Below are 12,274 nucleotides of genomic sequence, written 5' to 3'. Positions count from 1 at the left end.
ATTGTATTATTATAACACTAAGAATATTCTCATAACACAATAACACATGAATAACATACAATAACGCCTGAATAACACGAGGGAATGTTATCGGGTCGATTTTTTTTTTTTTTTGTCACCGTGATTTCATTGGAATCCTGATATCACGTCGTGATATAATATTTTTTCAATAATAGGAGGATTTACATGCATGCCACTTAACTTTTATGTATTTATAATTTTACATTTAAAAAGTTGATAGTGATATTTTTTTATGTGATATAGTGATATAAATATAAATAATTAAAATTTAAGTGTTGGATATGCAAAAACATAAGAAGTTCTGTAATGCTATATATAGTTAATCTACTAAATAAGTTGGTTGGTGTAGTGAATAATAAAATATTGATTTAAATGGTATATAATTAAATTCGAATTTACATTTAAAAGTTAAAAGGCGCCCATGATCTATTAATTGAGTATTAAATAAAATCAGTATAGTTTTAGACAATCTGTAGTTGGAATAACAATTATGATTTTAAAATCACAACATGCAATGCTATGGTTGTTAGGAAATATGTGTATTTGGAATGCATAAATGCTTTATTCTAGCGAAGGCATAAATTAACTCTTTGAGAAAATTTTTACATATATTTGTGATAATATATTTTAAAAAATATAAATAGTTGGGATATAAAGAAATTCTAAATATTTAGGGCCTCCTAAATCCGCCCTTGCGTTATTATATTTCATTCACATGTATGATTGTATAATGTATTTACAAACTTTAAAAGTATTATTGCGTGTTAGAAGATTCACAGTGACAGAGTAATAGGTTATTGTCTTAGAAATGCACGAAGATTCAACACACATACAGATAGAAGAGAACAACCAATAGATACACTAGAATGCAGTATTGTATTTAAATTGCTTTAATTATTATAAACCGAGCAAAACTTTTTTAAGCAATGCCTAAATTGAAACTATTATAAACCGAGCAAAAATTTTTTTATCTAGAATAAAACGGCTTTAATTAAAATTTATAGTTTATGTCGTATTTAACAGGTATATAATTAGTCATCAAATAAAGTAGCTGACACTTATTATATAGTTTTCAATTTAAATTTATTTTTAAATTTGAAATGTATTATATAACTGATCGCTATTAATAAAAAAAATTATTTTAAATTTTTTCATCATATGTTATCCTTAAGTTTAATATTACCATATGTGTGATGCGCTATTTCACTTTTGAATGTGTCAAAATTTAAATTCAAAGTTATAATACACCGTAGTCGTATAATGTACCAAAAATCATATTTCGGCTCAATATAAAATATTATATGTACATATATATATGTACATACATATCGATATATATATAGATGTACATATATATCGATATATATATAGATGTACATATACATACATATATATATATATACATACATATACATACATATACATATACATACATATACATACATATACATATACATACATATACATATATATATATATACATACATATACATATATATATATATATATATATTGATGCGTGTTAGAAAATTCGCAGTGATAGAGTAACGGATTATTGTCTTGGCGTTGTACGAAAGGTCAGCACACACACTGATGAAAGAAAAAAAAAACGGTGATGACTCCAGAAGTTTTTACGTGGAAAACCCGTAAGGGAAAAACCACGAGGTCTGACCCAGTTGCGGAAATCCACTATTAATTAATGATTACAAAAATCTCTTGTCACACAGACGGGAAATTGTAACTATATTTTTCAGATAAAAACCTCGACTGACGGCGGCTGGTTGGAGTTAATCGATGGTGGTTAGTGCTAGTGGATGACAGTCGACAGTGGTCGACGGTAGTCAACGAAGGTCAACGGGGGTCGGCGGTGGTTGATGACGGTCGGCGAGGGTCTGGGCGGTGAGCGGCAAGGGTCGACGGCAGTTGACGGTGATGCTGAGTTGCAGCTTCTCCTCAAGGCCTCGGGCTCTCTCTCTAAATTTCAGCTTTCCCTTATGTGAATGGTGGGGGTCTATTTATCGTGTTATGGATGCAATTAATGTTGGAATATCAATCATTTTGATCGGACGGTACAGAGAGTTTTCTCTGATCATGCCACGTTTAATGGATTCTTGAGTGCCTTAACGATGTTGGAATTGAGTGATCTTGGTCTCATTGGATTCGTCTTGTTGAGTCGTTCGATTCAAGTATAAACTTGTCAGTGTTGACATCTGTTTGGCCTTCCAAATGTGTCCAGAAATCTTCCCAAGGGTGGTTTAATGACTTAATCTGAGCTTGATTTGACTCGAATTGGACTAATTTTCATATCATTAGGTTTGTCTCATCGATCCGGTCAGTTTGACTATAAATTTGTTGAAATCGAAGCTCTCGATAACTTTTTATCAAGATGTAAATGTTTCTTGCTTAAAATATCATTTCGGAATCCGTGTCATGTCTCGAGATTTGTGTCGAATAATGAAAATTTGTTGGTGGTGTGTATATATATATATATATATATATGTGTGTGTGTGTGTGTGTGTGTGTGTGTGTGTTATGTATGTAAAGATAATGAATGGCATGTGATCTTGAAGTGTTATATAAAGACACAAAAAAAAATACTAAACATACAAAAGGAAAGATGAAATATTATTAATACCAATAACTTTCATAGGTATTTAATATAAGCTATAGTAGCATGTCCCTTCTTGAGCTCATAGAACATATAAATAAATGCAAGTGAATTACCAGTGTTATTAGTATCCTTGACCTTACTGATGCAATAAAGCCAATAAGTCGATGGATTTGTTCATATTAGTCTTCTAATTAGAGGCAAAGTTAATTGGCATGACCATGAAGTGATAGAGAATGTTGTAATAAAGATCATAGAGGCTATTATGGAAGATTGGCATGATCAATTCTGAAAGGAGGCTATGTGGTAGTCTGAGCGGGGGAGGAAAGCCTTCAATCTAAAATATTTGTCTAACTAGCCAGAAAAGAATGTGGACATCCTTGTATCCATGTGATAGAAGAAAGGTGTCTGGTCATGAGATGTTTAGACTGCAACGAGTCACTTAGATCCTTAAATGCCTCTAAGATGTTGAGTTCAATCATATAATTTCAAGGCATGAATGTAAACAGGACACACCCATACAAACTATGTTGGCAAAGCTTTACCAAAAACAATTGGGTGGGCTGCCCATGAAAAACATTCTTTGAACAAGTGGAATTATAAAGCAAAGATGGAAAACATGTAAAAAATTTGATTTTTTTTTTTTATTTGGCATAGCAATGTTATAACACAAAGTGAAATTTCACTACTAGAAATATGAATGTACAAGAATAAAAAAGGGATGTATTGCTTAACAACAGTTTATATAGTGGCATGCACTGAGCCAAGAAGGTAACATATCCCAACAACATGGGACACAATAAAGACATTGACTTCAACTCTTGAAATAAACTTGAAGGATCGGAATTGATTAGAACTTTTTAAGTAATCCTAAGAGAAAATTTTTATACAATTAAATATAAACAATGAAAATAAAATTAAGAAATAGTGGATAAATAATATACTATTTTATTGATAGAGTATTTAGCAAGAGTGGATCAAAGAAGCAAAAATACCAACAAATAAAAAATAGAATGCAAAAATAATTGCATAATAAATTCTATCAATACTCAATACAATAATAAATAGAATTACTACAAACTCAAAAAACAAAAAAAAAATACAAATTGAACTTCTACAGTTGAAATTTATTTTCATTGAAATAAAATTATTAAAGATTTCAGAATTATTTTCTAATGATGGCTTTTGTAGTGTTGGATCAGCCCATTGTAACATGATCTGGATTTTGTAATATATTAGTTTGAAGAGAATTATTGTACATTGAAATCAACCTTTTGACTCCTATTAAAGTTTATGAAAGTGCTTATGCCCAATTGACAAACCATATCTAACATTAAACTAAAAAAGAAAAAAAAAAATTGAAGTCTTAAGGCTATGTTTGGATTGGTACAAACCTAAAGAAATAAAATAAAAATAATTTATGAGTTGATTACAAAACTATTACCATTGACTTGAGCTTTTCAACATTTTTCTTAACTTCCTTTCACTCAAATTCCTACCATCCAAACACACTTTGTAGCCTAATGAAGAGCTAGAGGAAAACCGATACATTAATTCCATTAGAATGCATCATTTCATCCAAAAATAATAACTTTAACTTTCTATTTTTTTCCTCAATGAAAGAAGTTAAATAAAACAAATTATAATTAAATTCCTTCAGTTGGTTTTCAATCTTTTAAACCAAAAATGGCCATAAAATTTATATAACTCTAGAAAGATTGTTGGGAAGTCCTTAGCATTCAATATAAAATAACCATACATGCTTGGAAATTCTTATGTATTTACATATCTAACAACAAAACTTCAATTTTTTACATTTAAACTATCCAAATCTTTCATATCACATTAAAAATTCTACAATTTCAACTTTTAAAAGGTGAAACACACATTTGCATTCATAAGTAAACTGGTATACATATAAAAAGTGAAGTTTAGGTGTTCCTATATATAAATATATAGGGATTCAGTGGTATGCATTTAAATCTTCCTAAATTTTAATCAGAATTTTCATGGCAAGCAAAAGATAAGACAAATAACTCAAAAACAATTTCCTAATATTACAAAACTACTCCCCAAAATGACAAGTTATCCAAATAAACCAAAATATACCCTATAACATACCTAAGTTAAGTCAAGGAGAAACACCACCATAGCCTAAGAAAGCCACATAGGCGCAACAATGCCACTAATTCCAGGCCATTTACAAAGCACATGAAGAAAACCACTGGGAATGGATACAAGAATGAACAAATCAGAACAGAATGCCTCCACAGATGAACTTTACCTGATTAAGCTCTGTCAATCCTCTAACCTTTCCTCCGCCGACAGCTGGCTTCCACCTTCAACCCTCTTTACATCCTCGATCATCCTTACAACCTCGAACATCTTCGGCCGCTGCTCCGGCATCCTCGCAACACAGGCCATCGCAATTCTAAGCAACTCAACCATTTCCTCCTCTATGTTAGAGTATCTCATGAGCCGTAAATCAAACACCTCAGCCGTCCACTCCTCGCGAAGGACGGAGCTAACCCATCGAACAAGGTGAATGGCATCTTCACTTCCTCCTGTTTTCTGGATGGGAGACTTGCCCGTGAGGAGTTCGAGGAGGAGGACACCAAAGCTGTAGACATCAGAGGCTTGCAAAGCTTTCCGAGTATCGACGACCTCAGGGGCACGATAGCCGGCAATGCGTGACCAAGGAGGAATGGTGAGGCTTACTATAGTGGCGAGGCCGAGGTCTGAAACACAACCGTAGTTGTGGTTATTAAGGAAGACGTTGGAAGATTTTATGTTTCCATGGATGAGTTTGCCGCCTTGTTCCAAATGGATGTGCGCGACACCTCTCGCAACTCCGAGGGCTATTCTTAACCTGGTTTCCCAGTCAAGTTGGCCCCCTTCTTCCCCTCGCTTTCCTGTGTGAAGACATGAAGGAGGCAGGGTAAATGGTAAAGTAATGAAAGAATGTAGCCGTTAGATAAGGCTTCAGTCATGATTTTGCTCTTAAACTTGAAAAAGTTGAATAGTTGGATAAGAAAAGGGGCCTTATCATACCAAGCACCAAATTCCAATGTATTTGTATATGAAACACCTAAACTTCAATTTTTACATACAAGCAACCTGATCCCTATGTTTTCGGCATAGGTTGGGTGATCATAATATAAAAATTGAAGTTGTGTTTAATATGTGAATATATAGGAATTTGGGGGTAGGTATGTAAGCCTCCCAAATAAAAACTAGCAAGGCTGTATAGTAAGGCTACAGACGAGGTAAGAAAAAGGTACCAAGTCGCTATTCTCAATTGCCTACCATCCCACAAACTAATGAACAATAAATGATAGAAAATGGGAGCTTAGGTAACTTAGATGTTTGATTAGTGGCCACACTTATATCTCAAACATAATTTGGCTGATTAATGAGTTTTTCTACAATAATTTCATAAATAAGTATCACTAGAAAGGCTCCATTCCATCTTGTTATCCTATATGAGCTACAAAAATGCATGAATATTAGGGGCATACTCATTTCATATAAAAAAATAAAGTTTGCATCCACATTTGTAGGCAAAGATGATAGACAATCTTCATGTTGAAGTTCAACAAAAAAGTGCAATAAATTCTATTAAGTGCAAATGGGTCTCTGAATCGTTTAAACAATTCATTGAATTTGCTTAGTGAGCTATAATTTTTGTCCAACTTCATCTCTACTACCTTTTTTATATCTCCTTGGGTTTTATCCCTTCTTCATAAAACCATCCCCTTCCATCGCCTTGGCTTTGAATGACATTATTTGACATTTATCTTTTAGGGTATATATATATATGAATAAGTTCAAAGCTCTTGAAACAAAGTGGAATGAAATGAGATTTCTGTAAGTACTCTTCCGTGCGCTTGTTGTCCATCCATGGAGAAGGATTTCCTTGTGTGTGCTTAGTCCTTTGGCACAAAGAGAAGAACTTTCTTATGCTTTGGGAATCAATTTTACAAAAAAGGATTACTCATGGGATTGATCATTCGGTTATCAATAATCTTGTATTTCTATTCACCTTCCATATTCTAGACATAAAAATAAATTTCTTCTAAAATAGTTTTATTATTGTTGGTTTTTCTCACCTTCAATTTAGTTCTAGAATAACATGCTTAGAATTTTTTTTTTCTTGAGAATGCATTAAGTTTCCTAGCTTTGCCTGAAATTTAAGCCGAACTAAAATGGTAAATTTGCTAAGAATCCTTGGATGATCAACAAAAGTCGAGCACCTCGTTAAATCTCTTGCAATTTCTCTTGATTTAAGAACAATATCTCTTATGCCTTAGTGACAAAAATGCTTATTTAAACAATTAGGACAAGGGATCGACTTCAAGGAGCTGCCAACAACAATTGTATGCTAGGTGATGCAAATTTGAAACCTATATTCATCAAATATGCAATTCTTTTGGTTTGTCGGTTAGACTACAAGATGGTTCAATTCAATTCTCATTAAATTTCTTAGCGTTGCTTTTCTGAATTTTTATTTCTACACATATACGTTCCTTTGTTTCTATCACACCATTGATTTTGAAGTCAATGAATTAATAGTCATGGTTTAGGAAGAGTACACACAATAACCTGAGGATCAAATAATGAGGGGAAAGTCAATATGATTGTTCTCTTCAAAGAAATGAGAAGAAATTTCATGCAAAGTTACAGAATCAAATTCTGAAATGTTTGATTTCTTGATGTTGATTATCAATAAAGATGATTCTTAGACACACCATTAAGATCGAAAATGACATCACCAAGAATCCTTAGATGATGACAATATTCAACTAAAAGCTTAGTGTGAAGATTAAGGGGCATGAAGTCTATACCATTCAATCTAATCAAGTTTACTATAAAGTAAGTATGGATTTCAGATTTTAAAGATGTTTGTATAAGTTTGCTTTTGAAGTTCAAATTAAGATAAAGCAAGATATAATTATTTTTAATTTGAACTTTATAGTTTAATAATTATAGATAGGTTTCCTTCTTTTGTTAAGTTTGCTTAGGATTGGATAAAAACTTATCCCTACTATAAGTGCCAAAAAATAAGCTTAATTTCATGTTAGATCAAAAGACAAGATGTAGGATGATGGGTGACATTGCAACAAGACAAATGCCATCTCCAAAGTAGAAAAGTACAACTAAGGAGGTAAATAAATTGATGTGAACATCAAATGGAAGACCAAATCAGCAAAGAAAAGGAACTTCTAACATGAAATCTATATTGGAATACAATGGCAGATCATCAATGTTTGTCCCTAAATTATTCCTTAACTTTTTTACTAATTCTAAACTCCTAATGTGCTTCCACAATTCAAAAAATTGATAACTATGTTTTTTAAACCATTAGAAAACAAAAACTATTAAAAAGCGCAAAAAAATTAACAGAGATTGGTTATACCGTGTAGCAGAAAGGAAACACTCCCCTGGCTATAGTAGTCATAAACTAAAAGCTTTTCATCCTTAGAGTAGTAATAAGCCTTCAGCTCCACTACATTCTCATGCCGAATCTTCCCCACCATCTCCATCTGCATCACAAAATCCTTTTTTCCAACCGAAACTTCCTTAAGCCTCTTCACCACCACAATGGTGGTGTCTTCCATCACCGCCTTATATGCTGCCCCATGAGTCCCTTTCCCAAGCACCTCAGCTGAAGCCCTCAACAAGTCGTCCAAATCAAACACAAAGGTACAACCTTCGAAGAAAATAAGCTGATTATTCTCATCCTGATTCACAGCACCAGCATTCTTGGGAGAATCATGGCCTTTTGATTCCTTCCCTAAGGCAAAACTCTTACTACTCTTCAACATATAACAGATAACTATTAGGATGGCTAATGCCCCGAACAACAGAGTAGAAGCACCGATTACAATTCCCAAAAGCGCAGATTCACTAATCTTCCCTTTGGAAGCATTGGAAATTGTTTTGGGAGGGTTTGAAGGAGAAACTTGTGATGGTAAAGGAGAAGGGTTAGCCGGTAAAACTGGAGTAAGCTCATTTCCAAAGAAAGACGAATTTGGGAATTTCTGTAGTGATTTTGGGACGCTGCCATTAAAGTGATTGTTGGAGAGATTCAAAAACTGAAGCCTTGGGAGCTGGATTTCGGGAATTCGGCCAGATAAGGAGTTGTTGGAGAGATTTAAAGCGACCAGCTGAGTGAGGTTGGAGATGGAAGCAGGGATGCTCCCATTGAAAGCATTATAAGAGAGATCCAGCAGCGTAAGATTCCTCCAACCGGAAAAATTAGACGGAAGAGAGCCGGAGAAGCCGTTGAGCTGAAGGTGTAGCCCCGTTAGAGCGGTAAGGTTGAAGAACTCAGCCGGGAAGGGACCAGTGAGACCATTGGCACGAAGACTCAGAATGAGGAGTCCAGTGAGTCTGCTTAGTGTATTCGGAGGCATTCGGCCATTGAATCCTACCCCAGGAAGCCGAAGCTCGACCACGCGAGAAAGATCTCCATTACAGACCACTCCCCTCCAGTTTCCGCACACAGATGTCTCTTGTCTCCAGTCCAGCGAGTGGCCGTGCGGTATCTCTGCGAGGAAATCAAGCAGCGCTTGCTTGTCCTCCACCGGCTCGGCAAAACCCATCCACATAAAGCAGAAAAGGAGTAGAAAAATCCCCGAAATCCAAATCCGAATCTCCATCTCCAACAAAGATAACAAACTACAGCATCCGATAGAGAGACTGAGAGCAAAACGTATAAATTTGAAGCATGAATCTCTCAGCCTAAGAAACACAGAAGAACAAAGAGAAGCTTGCAAGCTTGCGCTGTGGAAGTCAAAGAAGAGAACGAGAAGGCAGCACACTCCAGCCCTGTAGATGGCAAGAATGGCGGGCTTTGCTTAGGGTAACTCGGAAGGGAAGCATCCACCAAACGAATCAGATTTTGCTTGGTAAAGCGGCATTGGATGCAATCATTCATAGGAGAAGTAACTATATAAGAAGAAGGAAAAGAGGAAGGAAGATGAGATATTAATTAATGTCCGAATGGAACATAAATGGAGAAAGAGGATATGGTACTTAATCTGCAAAAGGCAACCACCATGTGAGTACAGAGCAAAACGCGGGGAGTTTGAAATTGTTACGAGGAAGGAGATGAGGAGAGCGAGGCACGAATCCCTTCCATGCCCGCCATCTCTAAGCTCGATTCAGCAGAAAGAAGCGAGAGTTTCGCGAGGAACGCCAGGTATTTTTTATTCATTTATTTCATGGGCACAAATTCTTATATATTTATATATTTAATTTCGAAGTTTTTATATTTATTTATAAATAATTTTGATATTTAAATCATATCAAAGAATATATAAGTTTAGTTTGCTTGAAGAAATTAATTTTAATGATATTTTAAAAATAATTTAGAATATTTAGTGTTATTTAGCGGATTATTTAAGTTTAAATATTAAAAATTTAGTAATAAGTAATTGCTCTTTCTTTTTCTTTTCCTTTTCATCCAATTTGCATATATACTATTAATTTTATTTATTTATAGACATAATCTAAAAATTTTTATTTTTATTTTATATAATATTTTAATCCATAAGTCACGCTAAAAATCTTACTAGTATAAATTTGTTTAAAATAAAATATGCAATTCATGCATATATTTTAAAAAATTTAAACATTAAAATGTAATATACTTAATTATTAAAATTAAACACACACATATGTATATTACATACACACACACATGGTGAAAATGAGGGGGTGCCCCAGCGCCTGGTGTGGAGCCAAAGCGCTCAAAAGACCTTCATCTAGAACTGAGTAGAAGGAAAAGTGGTGCCTAAGAAGGACACAGTCGTGCCTAGATACACTTGTTTTCATTGTCGGAAACAAAGCACTTGAAAAACTCAAGTCTTGGTGATGGTGCTTGTAATAATAATATGTAGTTTGATCTTTAAAGGATCATCTTCGTTGTGGGGCTTGCGTGTGTATTGTTGGATTTCACGATCTGTTGTGTGAAAGAGAGAGGAAGAGCTTCTAAAGTATTGTTCTCAAGTTACGAGTATAGAAACATTCGAGTGCCCTATAATTTGTATATTCTCCTCATTTCTTTGCGGAGAATTTATTCGTGTGATGTGGTGTGCCTCTATGATTATTTCTTATTGTTCTGAAGCTAATATTATTGTGATTATTTACTATTGTTCTAAAGGATCGACTCGTCGAAGAGTAAGCTACCTGTCGAATTACAGGAGGCATTTTTGTGATTATTTCCTATTGTTCTGAATGATCGAATCGTCGAGAAGGAAGCTATCTGTCGGATTACAGTGATTCACCCTCTGTTCGATAGTCAATTCTTATTATATCGACAAAAGTTCCTTGTCCAGGAAACTAGAGTCGACAACCAGACTAGCATAACTGACCAACAAAACCAAGGTAACCCAGTCGAGCCTCGCTGACCCAAAGAGCATTAAATGCCGACCAACAACCCGATTCAGCGAATCGAATGAGCGGCTCTTTCAAATCAAGATCGACTAACTCCAATCAACTAAATCATGGGGTGACTAAACCAAATGTCTATATATCTAGAATGCCCAAAATATCATATAACAACCAAATTAAAGTTTGTTCAAATATTATAATGTGCCCCCATCTTTTATTAATAGGGGGATCATTTTCTAATAAAGTTATAATCAACAATTCAAATTATTGTTCATTATTGTGCAATCCTCTCTCTCTCTCTCTCTCTCTCTCTCACGCGTCTTATATTTTATTCCTTGAGTGTGATTCACTAACAAATCAGGATTCACCATATCCAAAGATGAAGCAACTCGATGATGCGGATCACCTCTTATGCATTAAAAAATAATTATCATAAAACATAAATAATTTTTTTCTCAAACATGAAGATCAAGTCTCTCATACCAATGAGTTGATCTATATCAGTCCACTAAAGTGAAAAAACTGCTCTCAACAGGTGACGACGTAACGATCACATTCTTGAATCCCTCGATTGGTGGCAAGGCACCGACAACTTCTTGCACCAAGATAAAGCAACTCCAGCAGCTTCCAACGTAGGAGTGACAACCGGCTGAACATGTGTCATTGAAGGAGGTTGGGTCAATGTGCTTACAGCTTGGTAACCTCGCATGCTCCTTTCCTCTACCCAATCTTTTATCCTTAGTTGACTCTTAAGTGAGTCAAGAGACATTGAAGTGAGTCAGGCGACTCAACTTTGTCTATTGATTCGACTATCTTTTGTTTCTTCGAAGCTAGCTTCTTCTCTTAGACCTAGCCCTCTGTCGGCACTATTTTTGGTGTGGGGTTTGCCCATAAGAAGTTGTTGGTCATCGGAATTGAAATCCCGTTGCCCGCTTCGGAAGGACGTTTTTTTTAAAAAAAAAATTTAGTTTGGAATAAGATGAAGTAAAACTGACCCCATAATTTTTATAGTTTAAATGAAAGAGCGCTTTACCTCAAATCCTGTATCTATCACAAAGGATGAACACAAGAATTGAGGGTGAGGCTCGATCAAATAAACTAGATAAAGTCATGACATCCGTTTGGTCTGCGAAACCAATATATTGGCCGACAAATTCCCCTATTTAATATAAGAAATTAAATAGGGTTTATATTATGCTGGGTTCGGGAAAAGCTTCCTATAAGGGCAAGCCCCTATAGTTAATTACA

General features: G+C 34.7%; 1 protein-coding gene across 2 annotated transcripts; it reads right to left on the bottom strand.

Moving 5' to 3' along the window:
- Nucleotides 1–4,698: 4,698 nt before the first annotated feature.
- LOC110029691 (probable inactive receptor kinase At4g23740) lies at nucleotides 4,699–9,833 on the bottom strand. 2 transcript variants are annotated; one of them, XM_020732103.1, is made up of 3 exons: nucleotides 9,668–9,833; nucleotides 8,046–9,580; nucleotides 4,699–5,541 (listed from the first exon to the last, which is right to left on the bottom strand). In XM_020732103.1, exons 2-3 carry the CDS (start codon nucleotides 9,289–9,291, stop codon nucleotides 4,928–4,930), a joined length of 1,860 nt encoding a protein of 619 aa, XP_020587762.1. In that variant the 5' UTR covers nucleotides 9,292–9,580; nucleotides 9,668–9,833; the 3' UTR covers nucleotides 4,699–4,927. The 2 variants fall into 2 exon arrangements, with proteins under 2 accessions (XP_020587762.1, XP_020587763.1); XM_020732104.1 differs by having other exon boundaries at nucleotides 9,690–9,833.
- Between the last annotated feature and the right edge of the window lie 2,441 nt (nucleotides 9,834–12,274).

The sequence above is a fragment of the Phalaenopsis equestris genome, unplaced genomic scaffold, assembly GCF_001263595.1.
Source record: "Phalaenopsis equestris unplaced genomic scaffold, ASM126359v1 Scaffold000600, whole genome shotgun sequence".
Classification (NCBI taxonomy): domain Eukaryota; kingdom Viridiplantae; phylum Streptophyta; class Magnoliopsida; order Asparagales; family Orchidaceae; genus Phalaenopsis; species Phalaenopsis equestris.
Note: the sequence above shows the minus strand (reverse complement) of the source record. Positions and strands in the feature narration are given on the sequence as shown.

Coding starts and splice junctions, on each gene's coding strand:
- LOC110029691 (XM_020732103.1), bottom strand. CDS start 9,291: ATGGAGATTCGGATTTGGATTTCGGGGATTTTTCTACTCCTTTTCTGC. Junction 5,542..8,045: donor TGTTTCCTTTCTGCTACACG/GTATAACCAATC, acceptor GTCTTCACACAG/GAAAGCGAGGGGAAGAAGGG.